Genomic DNA, 15,080 nt, shown 5'->3' with positions numbered 1-15,080 from the left:
ATATTTAGATTAGTCCAAGAACCAATATAAAAGGCACTTTGAATTTCATTCTAAGTATCTGACCTAGGGGTCCTCAGCTCTCAGGCTGGTTGGGAATAGAGAAGCTGGGTCTGGCTCTCCATCCTTATCATTTTTCCTGAAGCCAAAAGGGAAGGAAAAAGGGGCAAATGAGCTCTAGGAAAAGCTTTCTTAGATGAACAACCTGGAGTTAGAGACGATGGGAGATTCCCAAGCCAAGCATTTTCTTATTATGATTTTTTTGCATATTAAGAAGCAAAATACACATACCCCAGTAGTGTGAAATGTCCTGGGCTCTTGGAATAGAGACTAAGGTTTCCTCCATACCTGTTTCTCACTCCCAGAGTCTTCCCAAGAAACAGGAAGATGGACATGGAGTGCAATATTGTCACCTTTGGGGCTGATCATTTCTTCCTGTGGCCTATCAGCCACAGCCAATAGCTTGTGCCTGTTCTCAGCTAAGCCCATTTTCCTTCTGGACATCTGGAATGCTCTTCCAGAGTCCCCCTCCCCTCAGGGGCATCAGTCTGTGACAAGAAGAAAGCTTTGTTCTCTAGGGCTCTCCTTAACCCTTGGGATAGAGGATCAACATTGAGAAGGCTGAGCAGGAAGGACATCCAGAGAATACTCCTCTCTCAAATAAATAGGCTTAGGCCCCGCCATTCCCCCTTGGAGAGACAGCTCCGGGAATGCAGATAATTCTGCCAAATACATACTCAGAGATGTAGTGACAGGGAGATCTGGATAATCCCCCCCCAGCACATCAAAAGATTTCTGCCACAGTTCACAAGTAGCAAAGGACAACGTGTCACTTAGACACACGCACGCAGGCACACGCCCAGAGCTGGGCCATTAGAGGCTTCATGTCCACTCTGAAGAAGCAGAAGCTCGGACATCTGCACACACCTAGGTGGCCATACAGACATACGTTGTGTACAGGTGCCTTCACGTGCACCAGCCACGCACACCAGCAGGAACAAGGCAGGCTCTGAGCCTAAGCCTTGAATCACCAGGACGGAACTCTCTGCTTGCTTGCCTGCCTGGGGTTCCTGGAGAGGCACTTGGGAGGTTCAGGAGAGAGAATGGAGAGGGGGAGGGGGGAGCCAGGGGAGGCTGCGTTGTCATGGCTGTCTCAAAGGGGAGACACTGGGGTATAAATAAGCTGCGGAAAGCCCAGAAATCAGAACCAGAGACAGCTCCGTGAAGCCCAGCGGCCACAGCCAGAACCAGCTGCCAAGATGCCAGGCACCGCTCTGCCGGCCTGTTTCTTCTTCTTCCTTGCTTTCACCTCTGCCTGCTACTTCCAGAACTGTCCAAGAGGAGGCAAGCGTGGCCTGGCTGACACAGAGCTAAGACAGGTATGGCCAGACAGGTCAGGGCCCCTGATCGGGAGGGTGTGGCAGCATTGAGACTTCCTTAGGTCTAAGGAGGGATTTTGTGGAGGGCCCTGGCTGGCCCATCAGGGGTTCTGAAGGCAGTGCCCTGAAAAGGTGGGAGCAGGGACTAGAGGGGCTCCATAACAAGAGGGGTACACAGTAAGGCAAAGATGGTGGGGGGTGGCTAGGAAATTCAAAGTGAAGAGCCTCAAGTAAAGAGAGTGGGGAGAAACATAAGGAAGAAAAGAAAAGCAGAAGATGGAAGACAAAAAGAGATGTATAAATATGGAGAGGGAGGTAGGCATGTGGAGAAAAGGAAAGTGAGCAGAGAGAGCAGAGGCAGAGTGAAGCTAGCAGAGAAACAGATGAGACAGAGGAAGGGACACTTGGAAGGGAGAGGAAAATGGAATAGAAAGAGGGAAGCAAAAAGAGTGTGTGAGGCAAAGAAGACAAAGGGAGAAGTGGAAGACAGAGAAAGAAGTCAATGAGAGATAGAGACACAGAGAGACAGATGGAGAGACAGAGACAATGAGAGAAGGAAATCAACAAAGAGAAGCAAAGATAAAAGAAAGAAGGAAGCATCTTAATACAATGAGGTACTGCAAGAAGGCAAAAGTGAGTCCAAGAGCCAGACCAGGGCAGGAAAAGGCAGAGAGGCTTCTCGGGGGTGTTGTGCTGTGTTAAGCCATGTTAGAGTAGTGGAACCGGTTCCTTGGGTCCCAGACAGGTCTTTTAGCATTATATGGGTTTTAGTGCAAATAGGGGATCTTTTCCTATTACTCTTTCCTCTAATTAAATAGAAGGCTAGTAGACCTTCTTTTCTGCTAGATACCTCACTTTATTACAAGCTACCGCACTTCTCACCTCTTCCCTAAGTTTTCAGGGGATATGGAAAAAATTTGATCTTATTTTCTACCCTATCCTCCTCAAATTAGGCATCTCAGTCCCTTCAGTTAGCCTGGTACTTTTGGTCTTCCCTGTTCATCTTTCTGAATTGCTATAGAGAGGGAACCAGTTTCTTTGTGGTGTCCTTTGAAATACTAAAATTGTTTGCTTCAGGACCCTGGCCAGCAACTGGGTGAGACAAGCTAAGCAGCTTCTATTGCTCCAACCCCATCTTTTAGATGGGAAAGTCCAGGACGGAGGGAGGTGAGAGAGATAGAAAATAGAAGACTGAGCAGCTTAATCCTAGGCTGAGAAATGAGGCCAGAAAGGCAGACTTTCCTGACCAGAATGGAGGCATGTAAGTCAACTGACCAAGTAAATAACGTTCCCAAACTAGAGTCCAGGCAGCTGAACAAGGGTAGGTGCAGAACCCACAGCAATGGACAGTCTCTAGGAAAATACAGAAGGCTAGGGAAAGAAAGCAGTGAAGGAAAAAGAAGAAAGACGAGAGAGGAACAGAAAAAGAAGGGAGTAAAAAGAGGAAAGAGTGAGTTAAGTGAATAGAAGGGGAAGAGCAGAAGGAGAGGAGAAGGGAGGGAGGATAAAGGTACAAAGAAAAGGACAAAGGAGAAATAGAGGAGAAGGAGGCAGATAAGATAGGTGAGTGTAAGGGAGATATATCCCTGGAGGTTTAAGAATATGTGACTGGGATCAGGAGGGCACTGAGGGTCCAAGTTGTAAATGGGAAGTCAATTGGTTAGGGAAATCAGATTGTGACTGCTAACTCAGAGCAGTCTTTGGGTTCCAGTGTCTACTCTAAAGCCTTCAGAGCAAAAGTCAAGAGCTATTCCTTGTAAGGAATTTCTCATTTTAGCCCCTGCTCTCCTGCCCTTATAACTTCTCTGGGACTCTGAACTGCCAACTCTTGACTCCTGACATTCACCCCTATACTTTCTCACCACAGTGCCTCCCCTGTGGTCCTGGGAGCAAAGGACGTTGCTTTGGACCCAGCATCTGCTGTGGGGAAGAGCTAGGTTGCTACATGGGCACTGCTGAGAGCCTGAGATGCCAAGAGGAGAGTTACCTGCCCTCCCCATGCCAGTCTGGCCAGAAACCCTGCGGGAATGGAGGACGCTGTGCTGCTCCTGGAATCTGCTGCAATGATGGTAATGAAGATTTGGGGAGAAAGGCTCTTTGCAAGGAACAGTGTGGGGCACAAAGGGACAGGGAAGCAGTGAATATGGAGGTGATATATGTAGAGACTGGCAGTGTAATTGGGAAAGGAACTGTGCAGGGGCTAGGTGACAAAACGGGACAAAATTGGGCACTGTACATAGGCACAGTATATGCAATAATGCAGAATAAGAAAAGTTAATAGTGCTGGGTGGGAGCTAAGATTAAGGGGAACAATGTTGAATTATTTTTATGGCACTTAAAGTTCTAAATATAGTATCTCATTTTAGCCTCCCAACAGCACTGTGAGATAGGGATTAAAGATACTACCCTCATTTTACAGATGAGGAAATTGAGGCCCAAAGATATTAAATGACTTGTCCAGGGCCATATAGCTAGTAAGTGTTAGAGGCAGATGTTGAACCTATTTTGCCCGACTCCCAATTCAGCACTGTATTTATCATACCACATTGTCTCTCAAAGAGTATACCAGACTAGAGGAGGGGACACACACTCACATGGTAGCTGGATATATGTGTTCACATCCCACTTATTTTACTTCAAAAATTAATCTATATAATTTGTTTTTACATCTTATTTATTTCTGAATATCTTCCTCTTCCCTCCCCTACCCAGAAAGTCATTCTTTGTAATAACAATAATAAAGAAAAAAGTGATCTAGCAAAACCAAACCACTGAATCTGATAGTACTGTATATGGAATATTTCACATTCATGGTTGCCTGCCTCTCCAAAGAAAAGGGAAAAGTGCATTTTCTTAACTCTGAGCTAAGCTAAATCATGCAGCTTTCAAGGTTTTTTTTGGTTCTAGTTTCAGCGTTGCAGTCATTATGTGTATTATTTTCTGGGTTATGCTTTCTACATTCTATAACAATTTGTATAAGTCACTTCTTATAAGTTGCTCTGAATTTTTCTAATTTATCATTTCTTATGGTCCAGTAACATTCCATTTCACTTATGTATCATAGATTTTTTGGCTATTCTTCTCACTTCCCTTTTCTGCTCTATCTTTAATCATGCCATATTAATTCATACTAATTCATGCAATATTCTGGAATCTAAGCCAACTTGCATTCCTTATTTCTAATTGCACAGAGAACTGTATGATGGAACCAGCCTGCCGGGATGAGGCAGGCAGCCGGAGAAAGGCAAGGGCCAGTGAGAAGAGCAATGGAACCCAGCTGGATGGGCCAGCCAGTGCCTTCCTCCTTCGTCTGGTACAGTTGGCAGGCCAACAGATGAGTGAGCTGCAGCCACAACCTCAAGAAGAAGAAGTCACCTATTGATGGTTGCTACTCTTTTCATGACCTCCCCTGTTTCCTTTACTTATAGCAAATACAAATAAAGGTCTTCAGTTGCATTGGGCTCCTTGCTTCTCTCTTTCATAGTGGGGGCTCTGCCTTTCAGGAAGGGCAGGGAAGATATCTGAAAGTAATGGGTTCCTCTTTCTTGGAGGTCTTTAGACAGAGGCTGAATGACTGATTTTCAAGAATGTAGTTTTCTGGTTAGCTATAGTTTGGACTAGATGGCCTTGCAGGTCCCTTCTAGCTTCCTCTTGCTTTGCAAGATCATTTAACTCCTCCATTCCTCAAATTTCACCTCCATTTCTCAGAATCCATCATTATTATCCTCCTTCCTTTCTTCCTTCCAGTGGCCACAAATGGTTCTCTCTTAGGTTAATCCCTTTATGATACCATTCTCTCCCATTTCCTCTAGTAGTTTACTCCTCCAATTGTCCCTGGTCTGTTGTGCCGCTTTTTTCTCTCCTCTACTACTAGCTCAATCTCTTCCAGCCCACCTAGCTTCCTTCCTATTTATTGCTACTGTTTTGCTGGCAAAATTCCAGAAAAGATAGCTTAGACACAGCCTCAGCATTCACTTTCCTCAACCCTTTGCAACCTGTCTTTGATATCCACCACTCTACTCCAAGGTTACCCATGACCTCTTGGTTGCCATATTCAATCATCTTTGCTGAGCTCTTATCCCCCTTGAGCTTGCTACAAAATTTAACACTGCTGTCCAACTCCCTCCTCCTGGATGTTCTTATCTCCCTCAGTTTTAGATACCTAGTTCACTTCCTTGCTCCCTAAGCAATAAGTTTCTGTCTCCACTTCTTTACCCTGATGCCTTAAAGAGGGTGCTCCCCAAGGGTCTGGGTCTACACCTTCCTCCTTGGCAGTCACATTCATTCTCAAGATTTTATTTATTACCTCTCTGCAGATGATTCAGAAACCTATTTCTAGTCCTTAGAGCTTTAGAACACCATCTCCAGCTGTCCTCCCTTTTGTTCCTCCTGCCTTTATTATTTTGTCTGTATCTCCCACATTCACCTTGTCTCCCAAGTTTGTAATCCTAGGAAAATTCTAGGACAATTTATCCCTCATCTCTCATGTACAGTTATCTGTTCTTGTTGATTCCACCTCTGGAACATGCCTCATCTCTTCCCTCCTCTCCATTCCAACTAATAATATCTTACTCCAATATCTCCTTCCCACCTCTTGGACTATGGTCACAACCCCTCTTATGCCTACCCTCTCTCCTACTGCAGTCCAGCCTTCATACTTCTACCAGAAAAACCTTTATGTGTATAGATCTGGCTCTGTTACTCCTTTCCTAAAGAATATTTAGGAGCTCCTTCTTGCCTCATAAGTAAAGCTCTAAGTCCTCGGTTTGGCATTCCAAGTCCTCCACAACCTATTACTTTCCTATCTGTTTCAGCCTTAGTTCCTCCTATATCCCTACATATAACTTATGTTCTAGGCAAAGCAAGCTAATGTACCCTGCCACGTAGGGTATATATTCCACAGAAATAATTACTAGGAAAGAAGGTGTGGGCTTAAAAAATAAAATAAATGTTTCTGGAATGAATGAATGAAAGAAAGAATGCCTTGCTTCAGATTTTTCCTAAGCCTAGAAATATTCTTCCTACTCTCTTCCTCTGCTGAATTCCTATCTATAATTCAAACTCAACTCAAAAGCCACCTGTTTCTCCTTCATTTGTAAGCCTGATGCATTTTGGATTGTGAGTTCAATTAAGACAAAGATCTTGTTTCTCTTCCCCAGCCCACCCCCACTTTGCCTAGTTCAGGTTTACACACAGAAGAGACATTCATATGTGTGTTGAATTGAACTGAATCTTCCTCTCTAACTAACCTGCTCAAAACCTCCTGGTAATGATAAAGGGGGTTCTGGTCTGAGCCTGTGATTTCGTAGGCATAGGGAAGCCCCAGATGAGGAAATTTCATCTACCAATGAAGATTGGCACCTTTTCTGCAACTGCATCATCTTAGAGAGCTTCCTGGCAACACTGAATCCTAAGTCATCTGGGGCAGCTAGGTGGCTCAGTAGATAGAGAGCCAGGATTGCAGATAGGAAATCCTGGGTTCAAATCTGGCTTCTGACATTTCTTAGCTGTGTGACCCTGGGCAAGTCATTTAACTCTATTTGTTTAGCCCTTCCCACTCTTTGAGCTTAGAACTAGTACTTAGTATTGATTCTAAGATGGAAGCACTGCAGTTCTGGTTGGGTGGATGAATGTAGGGAAGGCAGGAGAGAAAAAGGAATTGGATGATCCTAGAGTCTGTATAAAGGACTGGCCAGATTTTGCACAGACTCCAAAGGAGGGAAAGTCCCTAGTTCACAGTGCCTATGCCTGTTACAGAGCTCCTGCCTGCATCCTTATAGCAACCTGTCAGCATCCGTACAGCAACCTGTCTACATGGCAACCCACATCAGCTACCATGTGCTAGACACTGTGCTAAGACTAGGGATACAAAGAAAGGCAATTCCTCCCCAAAACAAAATAAAATTTCATTGCTCTAGGAGAGTCCACAGTCTAATGAGGGAGGTAACATGAAAACAATGAGGATCGAACCTCTAGAGTTAGAGGGGAGGGGAGGCTTCACTACCTTCTGAGGTAGCATACCACCAATCCATAGATACCTATCTCTGGAAGTGACCTTAAAGATCAATTTAGTTTTATCATTTGAAATGATGTTTAATTAACGTTGAGAGCCTAAGTAACTCCATCTTGGTTTTAAGGCAACTGTTGGCACAATGGATAGACTTCTGGGCCTGGAATTAGGAAATCTTGAGTTCAAATCCAGCCTCAGACACTTACTAGTTGTGTGACCTTGAATAAATCACTTAATATCTGATTGCTTCAGTTTCCTTAACTGTAAAGTAAGGATAATAATAGTACTTATTTTGCAGAGTTGTTGGGAGGATCAAACAAGATAATATTTCTTTTTATTTCTTTTAAGTTTTCTTTTATTATTATTATTTTTATTTTGTATATTTCCCATAGTTATATGTTTCATGTTCTTTCCTTTCCCCCTAAATCCCCCTAACTCCCCTTAGCCAATGCACAATTCCCCTGGGTTTTACATATATCATTGATTAAGACCTAATTCTATATTATTGATAGTTGGACTAGAATTATCATTTAGTGTCTACATACCCAATAATATCCCCAACAGCCAATGTGTTCAAGCAGTTGTTTTTCTTCTGTGTTTCTTCTCCCACAGTTCTTCCTCTGAATGTAGGTAGTTTTCTTTCTCATAAGTCCCTCAGCCTTGCTCTGGATCCTTGCATTGCTGCTAGTAGAGAAGTCTGTTATGTTCGATTGTAGCACAGTGTATCACTCTCTGTGTATAATGTTCTCCTAGTTCTGCTCCTTTTACTCTGCATCAATTCCTGGAGGTCTCTCCAGTTCACATGGAATTCCTCCAGTTCTTTATCCCTTTGAGCACAATAGTATTCCATCACCAACAGATACCACAGTTTGTTCAACCATTCCCCAATTGAAGGATATTCTCTCATTTTCCAATTTTTTGCCACCACAAAGAGTATAAACCAAGCAGTGCTATGGCTGGAACAAAAGGCATATAGTCTTTTAAAGCCCTTTGAGCATAGTTCCAAATTGCCATCCAGAATGGTTGGATCAGTTCACAACTCCATCAGCAATGCGTTAATGTCCCAATTTTGCCACATCCCCTCCAGCATTCATTACTCTCCCCTGCTGTCATTTTAGCCAATCTGCTAGGTGTGAGGTGGTACCTCAGAGTTGTTTTGATTCGCATTTCTCTAATTATTAGAGATTTAGAACACTTTCTCATGTGCTTATTGATAGTTTTGATTTCTTTATCTGAAAATTGCCTATTCGTGTCCCTTGCCCATTTATCGACTGTGGGATGACTTGATTTTTTTGTACAATTGATTTAGCTCCTTGTATATTTGAGTAATTAGACCTTTGAGTTTTTTGTTATAAAGATTTTTTCCGAATTTGTTGCTTCCCTTCTAATTTTGGTAGTATTGGTTCTCTCTGTACAAAAACTTTTTAGTTTAATGTAGTCAAAATTATTTATTTTACATTTTGTAATTTTTTCTAACTCTTCTTTGGTTTTAAAATCTTTCCTTTCCCAGAATCTGACAAGTATACTATCCTGTGCTCACCTAATTTATTTATAGTTTCCTTCTTTATATTCAAGTCTTTCACCCATTCTGAGTTTATCTTGGTATAGAGCGTGAGATGTTGATCTAGACCCAATCTCTCCCATATTGTTTTTCAATTTTCCCAGCAGTTTTTGTCAAATAGTGGGTTTCTTACCCAAAAGCTGGGTTCTTTGGGTTTATCATAGACTCTCTTGCTGAGGTTGATTATCCCTAGTCTATTCCACTGATCATCCCTTCTGTCTCTTTGCCAGTACCATATTGTTTTGATTACTACTGCTTTATAGTACAGTTTAAGATCTGGTACTGCTAGGCCACCTTCCTTCATATTTTTATTTCATTATTTCCCTTGATATTCTTGGTCTTTTGTTCTTCCAAATGAACTTTGTTATAGTTTTTTTCTAATTCAGTAAAAAGTTTTTTGGTGGTTTGATGGGTATAGCCCTAAATAAGTAAATTAATTTGGGTAGGATGGTCATTTTTATTATGTTAGCTCGTCCTACCCATGAGCACTCAATGTTTTTCCAATTGTTTAGATCTAGTTTTAATTGTGTGGAAAGGGTTTCATAGTTATGTTTGTATAATCCCTGAATATTTCTTTTTAGAAAGCACTTAGCACAGTATCTGGCACATAGAAGATACTAGATCATGGTTATTCCCACCCTGTCCCCTTTCCCTTCCTTCTTTCCTTTAAAAAAATTATTATTATGAAGATGTTTTATTTTACCAATTACATGTAAAAACAAATTTCCACATAAGTTTTCCAAAGTTATATGATCAAAACTGCCTTCCTCCCTCCCCTCCCTACTCCCAGAGCTGGCAAGCAATTTGATCAAGATTATACATGTATTATCATGCAAAATATATTTCCATATTGTTCATTTTCATAAAAAAATAATCATATAAAACAAAACCCCCAAAATAAAAACACAAATAAATGAAGCAAACAATTATATGTTTTGATCTGTAGTCTAACTCCAACAGGTCTTTCTCTGGACATGGATGACATTCTTTGTCATAAGTCCTTCAGAATTGTCCTGGATCATTGTATTGCTGAGAGTAGCTAAGTCTTTCACAGTTGATCATTCCACAATATTTCAGTTACTGTGTATGATGTTCTCCTGGTTCTGCTTATTTCACTCTGCATCAGTTAATGTAGATCTTTCTAGCTTTTTCGGAAATCATCCTGTTCATCATTCCTCATAGCACAATAGAATCCCATCACCAATGTGTACCATAATTTGTTCAGCTATTCCCCAACTGATGAACATTCCCTCAATTTCCAAATCTTTGCCACCACAAAAAGAGCTGCTATAAAAATTTCTGTACAAATATTTCCCCCGGTTTCATTATCTCTTTGGGAGATAAAACTAGTAGTGGTCCCCTCCTTCCTTTTCAAGTAATCTTAGTTCAATGAGAGTTTGATAAGTAAGTACAGATACCCTGCACGGTTTCTTCTTTTCTAATAGATTGTTATTTGCCTCAGTTGTCCCTATCAAATATCACCCATATCCTTTTTGTACAAATGTTTCAGCTCCAAATGATTGTCTTTACTATATATAATTTATAGATAATTATTAATATGCCACATATTAATATTTATCTATGATATATTAATTTTAATATGTTTATATGTTAATCCTTAACTTCTGTTTTGGAATCAATACTAAATATCAGTTCCAAGGCAGAAGAGCAGTAAGGGCTAGGAAATGAGGGTTAAGTGATTTGCTCAGGGTCACACAGCTAAGAAGTATCTGAGGTGGGATTTGAACTCAGGACCTCCCATCTCTAGACCTGATTCTATTCATTCACTGAGCTACTTCCTGGTATATATATATATATAAAACAGCTCTTCTTTATTGTGGATTTGGATTTTTTAATAAAACTTCTATATATACATGATTGGGAATATAGACTCTAAGCAATCACCCTAATGCAAATATTAATAATATGGAAATAGGTCTTGATCAATGATGCATTAAAACCCAGTGAAATTACTCATTAGCTTTGGAGGGTTTGGTGGGGAGGACTGGAAGGAAAGAACATGAATCATGTAACCATGGAAAATATTCTAAATCAACAAAATAAAATAAATAAAATTCCTATATATTTTCTACCTTGTAAATGCAGCAATGACAAGTGAGTAAACATATCCTTTCCAGCATAAAGAAACCCTATTGTAAAATCTAATTGTATTCAGATATATATATATATATATATATATATATATATATATATATTTTGTGAGCATCTCCCTAGATTTGCAAGTTAGTAAAAATCCATTGACTAGTGACTGAGTCCCAGACTTTTTCTTTCAGAAATTCCTCAACTTACAGATAAGGAGCTGGAAGCTCAGAGCAAGGTGGGGAAGGGCTAGGTCAACCATGCAGAGTGAGTTAGTGGCCAGCAGGGCCGAAACTGGACTGCATATCTCCCGACTCTTGGCCCAATGCTCTTGCCACACATCATGCTGCCTTCACTGTGGGACAGTTTGAATTCTTTGTCTTCCTTTTATCACTCTGAAATAGGTTTCTGCACCTTCTACCCCTTGTTCTTGGGTCTACCCTCTAGGGCCAAGCAGACCAAATGGAATTCTTTTTTTTTTTTTAAACCCTTACCTTCCATCTTGGAGTCAATACTCTGTATTGGCTCCAAGCCAGAAGAGTGGTAAGGGTAGGCAATGGGGGTCAAGTGACTTGCCCAGGGTCACACAGCTGGGAAGTGGCTGAGGCCAGATTTGAACCTAGGACCTCCTGTCTCTAGGCCCGACTCTCAATCCCCTGAGCTACCCACCTGCCCCCCAAATGGAATTCTTTTTTTGCCTAGATAGCCCATTACACACAGATAGTGAATAACTTTTCCCCCAACCCCACCTGCTCCCCAAATTAAATATCTATTCCTTAAGCCAGTAAATAAGATGTTGTTCTTCCAGGATGCTAATGTGACTCCATCAGCAGTCTTCTCAGTGTCCTGATTTTTCTCACAGCACCCCAGATGGAGTAGACAAGACACTGTGACCAGCACCCCTTCTGCTCTAAATGCTATACTTGTGTCAGTACAGCTATAAACTCTGTTAGCTCTCAGTTTGTTCATTTGTTCACTCAATCACCTTTATGCATCCACTGTGTACTAGGGACTAAGAAAGATGCAGCTATTCTTTCCCACCTCCCTTCTTCTCTCTAGATTCAGAGACAGCTGAAAGCCAAATCTTGGTTTACTAGGAATGACCAGGTCCAGCTGGATCCAGTTCCTTGGCAGACCCTTCTCTGTTGAGCCCAGTGTCCAGTCATCTCTCAGTCTGTGCTTCTCTTCCTGTAGGGCCTGTGACCTCACCAAGCCCACAATTCGCTGCACCCTTGTTTCCCAACCCTTGGGCTCCCCATCTCTCCCCATCATCCAGCTCATGGGAAGAGCTATAGGCTGGTTCCTACCCATAAATCCCCATCTCCTGGGGAAGGCAGCCTTTGATAAAGGGGAGGGAGCTAAGGAATGGAACTCTGGAGTCGCTGTCTGGGAGCCCCTTCTCTATCTGGACCTTGGCTTCTGCCTAGCCCGGAGGGGCCAGATGGAGCAGGCTGTCTCAGGCTCTGAGAAGGAGAGGCAGAACTTTCATCCAAGAAGGGCCCTGGGACTAACTCTTCTCTATGGAGAAACATAAGCCAAGAGAAGAGGAGTGACTCTTGCAGGGAGGGAGGGAGGGAGGGCCACGGAGCTCAGAGCCAAGGGGTAATTGGAAGTTGTTCTGGGGCAGCACTCCCCGCATGGTGAGGCTGTTGTCTGGCACTAAATAGAGCCCAGGCCTAATGAGGGCACCGCCCCAGTTCTGACCCCAAGCCCCGCCCTGACCAGACAAGCTGACCCCATGCTCCAGCCTGACCCAGCTAAGTGAGAAGGAGGTGGCGTTCATGGCCCCGCTGACCGGGCGTGAGCTCCCAAGAAGCTGCCACTTTAGACCTCTAGCTCCGGGGCATAAATAGGCCCAGCTCTGACCACCGAGCTCAGAGCCCGCAGGAAGGAAGATCAGCCGCCAGTACCAGCCCTCAGCCTGCCCAGTCCAGCCTCTGAGGCCAACCATTCGCCATGGGTAGCCCCGGCTCCCGACCTGGCCTTGCCCCCCGCTCCCGTCCCGGTTTCGCTTGCTGCTATCTCCTGGCTCTCTTGGCTCTGGCCTCTGCCTGCTACATCCAGAACTGCCCCCTCGGCGGGAAGCGCTCGGCGCTGGACGTGGACGTGCGAAAGGTGAGGCTCAGCCCGACTGGGAATCCGACAAGGCTGCCCCTCTCGCTCCTCAGGCACAGGGGCCAGACGTGGGGCGCAGGGCACCAGATGGCCAAAGGCCACCTCCAACCAAACCTTCAGGGCTCGCAGGTGCCAGAGCCGCCCGGGTGCCCCGACGAGTGGGTCCTCGTGGTGCTGTCCCTGGGACTGCTGGGATCCCCAATCCTTTCTAGTCCCGCTTCCGGCGCAGGCGTCAGATTGTCCCTCTCCACACTCTCTACTCCTGAAAGTATGGCAGGCAGGACAGAGGAAGAGCTGGGGCTTGGACCTGGCCCTGTTCTGACCTCTGGGTGACGGTTCCCCACCCACCCCCCTTCCTCTGCTCGGGGATGCTGTCCAGAGTCCTGACCCTTGACACTCATCCTCATTGTCCCCTCCCCTGCAGTGCCTCCCCTGTGGTCCTGGGAGCAAAGGGCGCTGCTTCGGACCCAGCATCTGCTGTGGCGAAGAGCTAGGCTGTTATGTGGGCACCGCCGAGACCCTGAGGTGCCAGGAAGAGAGCTACCTGCCCTCCCCGTGCCAGTCTGGCCAGAAACCCTGCGGAAGCGGAGGGCGCTGTGCGGCCAGCGGGATCTGCTGCAGCAGCGGTGAGAGACTGGGCATGTCTGGGTCCCTGATCAACCCTGTGCGAGGACGAGGGACTCAACCGTATGGCCCGGGAGTCGTGACAAATGACCTTCCTCCCCGGAAGGCCCTTTCATGACTCAAACTCTCTTCTGGTCTGCCCTTTGGGGGTTTCCCTTTCCACTCTCTCCAAGGTTAGGGACTGGGGAAGATGGAGTTCAAGGTTGCCCCCATCTGAATGAAATATCTGCCCTCTTTCTTTTGCAGATGGCTGTGGACTAGATCCTGTCTGTGACCAAGAACCCACGTTCTCCTAGGCCAGGACAGATCCAGACAGATGCAGCAACTCATTTCCCATTCCTTTCCCACCAATAAAGCTGAATCTCTGTGGCATTCCCTCTTGTCGGTCTGCTTTTTACAGTGCATAAGGGTTGGTGAAGAAGACAAAAATAGTTGCGGGAGCCCCAGAACTTGGGAGCTAGTAGGTGCTCTCTGTGGTCTGTATATCAGGAAGAGCTTTGAATTTGAAGTCAGGGAAGCCTGCCCTAGTGCCATCTTAGCTTTTAATATGGGGAGGAATCTGGAGAGATGTCTTCCCTTTTTTGAGGTTCTTAATCATACAATGAAGCATACTTAAGAGTTCAGGGGAGCCTGGGCTCCACAGCCAGGCCTAGGGAAGCTCCAAACCTATCTTCCCTCTCCTCGAATGCCAAAGGCTGCTGTGGTCACAGCAAATCCTTACACAGGCAGGCATTGCCCAGTGGGTTGGGATTTTCCCAGTTGCATTTCCAGTTCTGATTTCACAAAGGTGCCTTGTCAGTGCCCTGGCTACCTGGGTTCATGCTGAGTGACTGAATATGTGGACAAGCAGATACACAAATACTGATAGAATCATGGGATTTGCCTCTCTCGGGGGCCAGTGGGGAGGCACAATTGGGTCTCTGTTCCCACTAGCCACTCCTGCTTCTTCTAGGCCCAGCTCAGTGGCTGCCTCCTCACAGGAAGACTTCCCTGAGCCCGAGGAGTATCCGAATGGCTGGTGACGTGGCTGAATAGAGGCTCCATCAGTTAGGAGCTGGGAGTTGGGCTCATCTTCAAAGGCTGGAGGCTGCCTGTGATGCAGAAAGGAAAGCCTGCACACCTGGCTCTGGCATTAACTTGGCCAAGTGTCTTGCCTTCTTTGTACCAAAGTCTCTCTCTAGCTGTATAAGGAAGGGGTTATATTTGATGGTCTCTAGCTCCATGATTAACCCTGACACTGAAATACCAAGGAGAGTTAGGGAGACCCAAGGCCAGCCAAACTAGGCTAGGGAAG

At 44.6% G+C, this 15,080-nt stretch overlaps 2 protein-coding genes across 2 annotated transcripts; both read left to right on the top strand.

The window, feature by feature from the left end:
- Positions 1-1,256: 1,256 nt before the first annotated feature.
- On the top strand, positions 1,257-4,758 carry LOC123251420 (arginine vasopressin). The gene is made up of 3 exons (XM_044680675.1): positions 1,257-1,376; positions 3,244-3,445; positions 4,568-4,758. Exons 1-3 carry the CDS (start codon positions 1,257-1,259, stop codon positions 4,756-4,758), a joined length of 513 nt encoding a protein of 170 aa, XP_044536610.1.
- An 8,245-nt stretch (positions 4,759-13,003) lies between these two features.
- On the top strand, positions 13,004-14,082 carry OXT (oxytocin/neurophysin I prepropeptide). The gene is made up of 3 exons (XM_044680903.1): positions 13,004-13,162; positions 13,587-13,788; positions 14,033-14,082. The coding sequence occupies exons 1-3, from the start codon at positions 13,004-13,006 to the stop codon at positions 14,080-14,082; spliced, it is 411 nt and encodes a 136-aa protein (XP_044536838.1).
- The last annotated feature ends 998 nt before the right edge of the window (positions 14,083-15,080 follow it).

The sequence above is a fragment of the Gracilinanus agilis genome, chromosome 6, assembly GCF_016433145.1.
Source record: "Gracilinanus agilis isolate LMUSP501 chromosome 6, AgileGrace, whole genome shotgun sequence".
NCBI lineage: Eukaryota > Metazoa > Chordata > Mammalia > Didelphimorphia > Didelphidae > Gracilinanus > Gracilinanus agilis.
The sequence above is the reverse complement of the archived record's forward strand: the minus strand, read 5'-3'. Positions and strand labels throughout refer to the sequence as shown.

Bases quoted from the DNA above. Each gene is read 5' to 3' on its own strand.
- OXT (XM_044680903.1), top strand. From the start codon at position 13,004: ATGGGTAGCCCCGGCTCCCGACCTGGCCTTGCCCCCCGCTCCCGTCCC. The intron at 13,163-13,586 runs GTGAGGCTCAGC...CCTCCCCTGCAG, and splicing joins TGGACGTGGACGTGCGAAAG to TGCCTCCCCTGTGGTCCTGG. The intron at 13,789-14,032 runs GTGAGAGACTGG...TTTCTTTTGCAG, and splicing joins CGGGATCTGCTGCAGCAGCG to ATGGCTGTGGACTAGATCCT.
- LOC123251420 (XM_044680675.1), top strand. From the start codon at position 1,257: ATGCCAGGCACCGCTCTGCCGGCCTGTTTCTTCTTCTTCCTTGCTTTC. The intron at 1,377-3,243 runs GTATGGCCAGAC...TTCTCACCACAG, and splicing joins CTGACACAGAGCTAAGACAG to TGCCTCCCCTGTGGTCCTGG. The intron at 3,446-4,567 runs GTAATGAAGATT...CTAATTGCACAG, and splicing joins TGGAATCTGCTGCAATGATG to AGAACTGTATGATGGAACCA.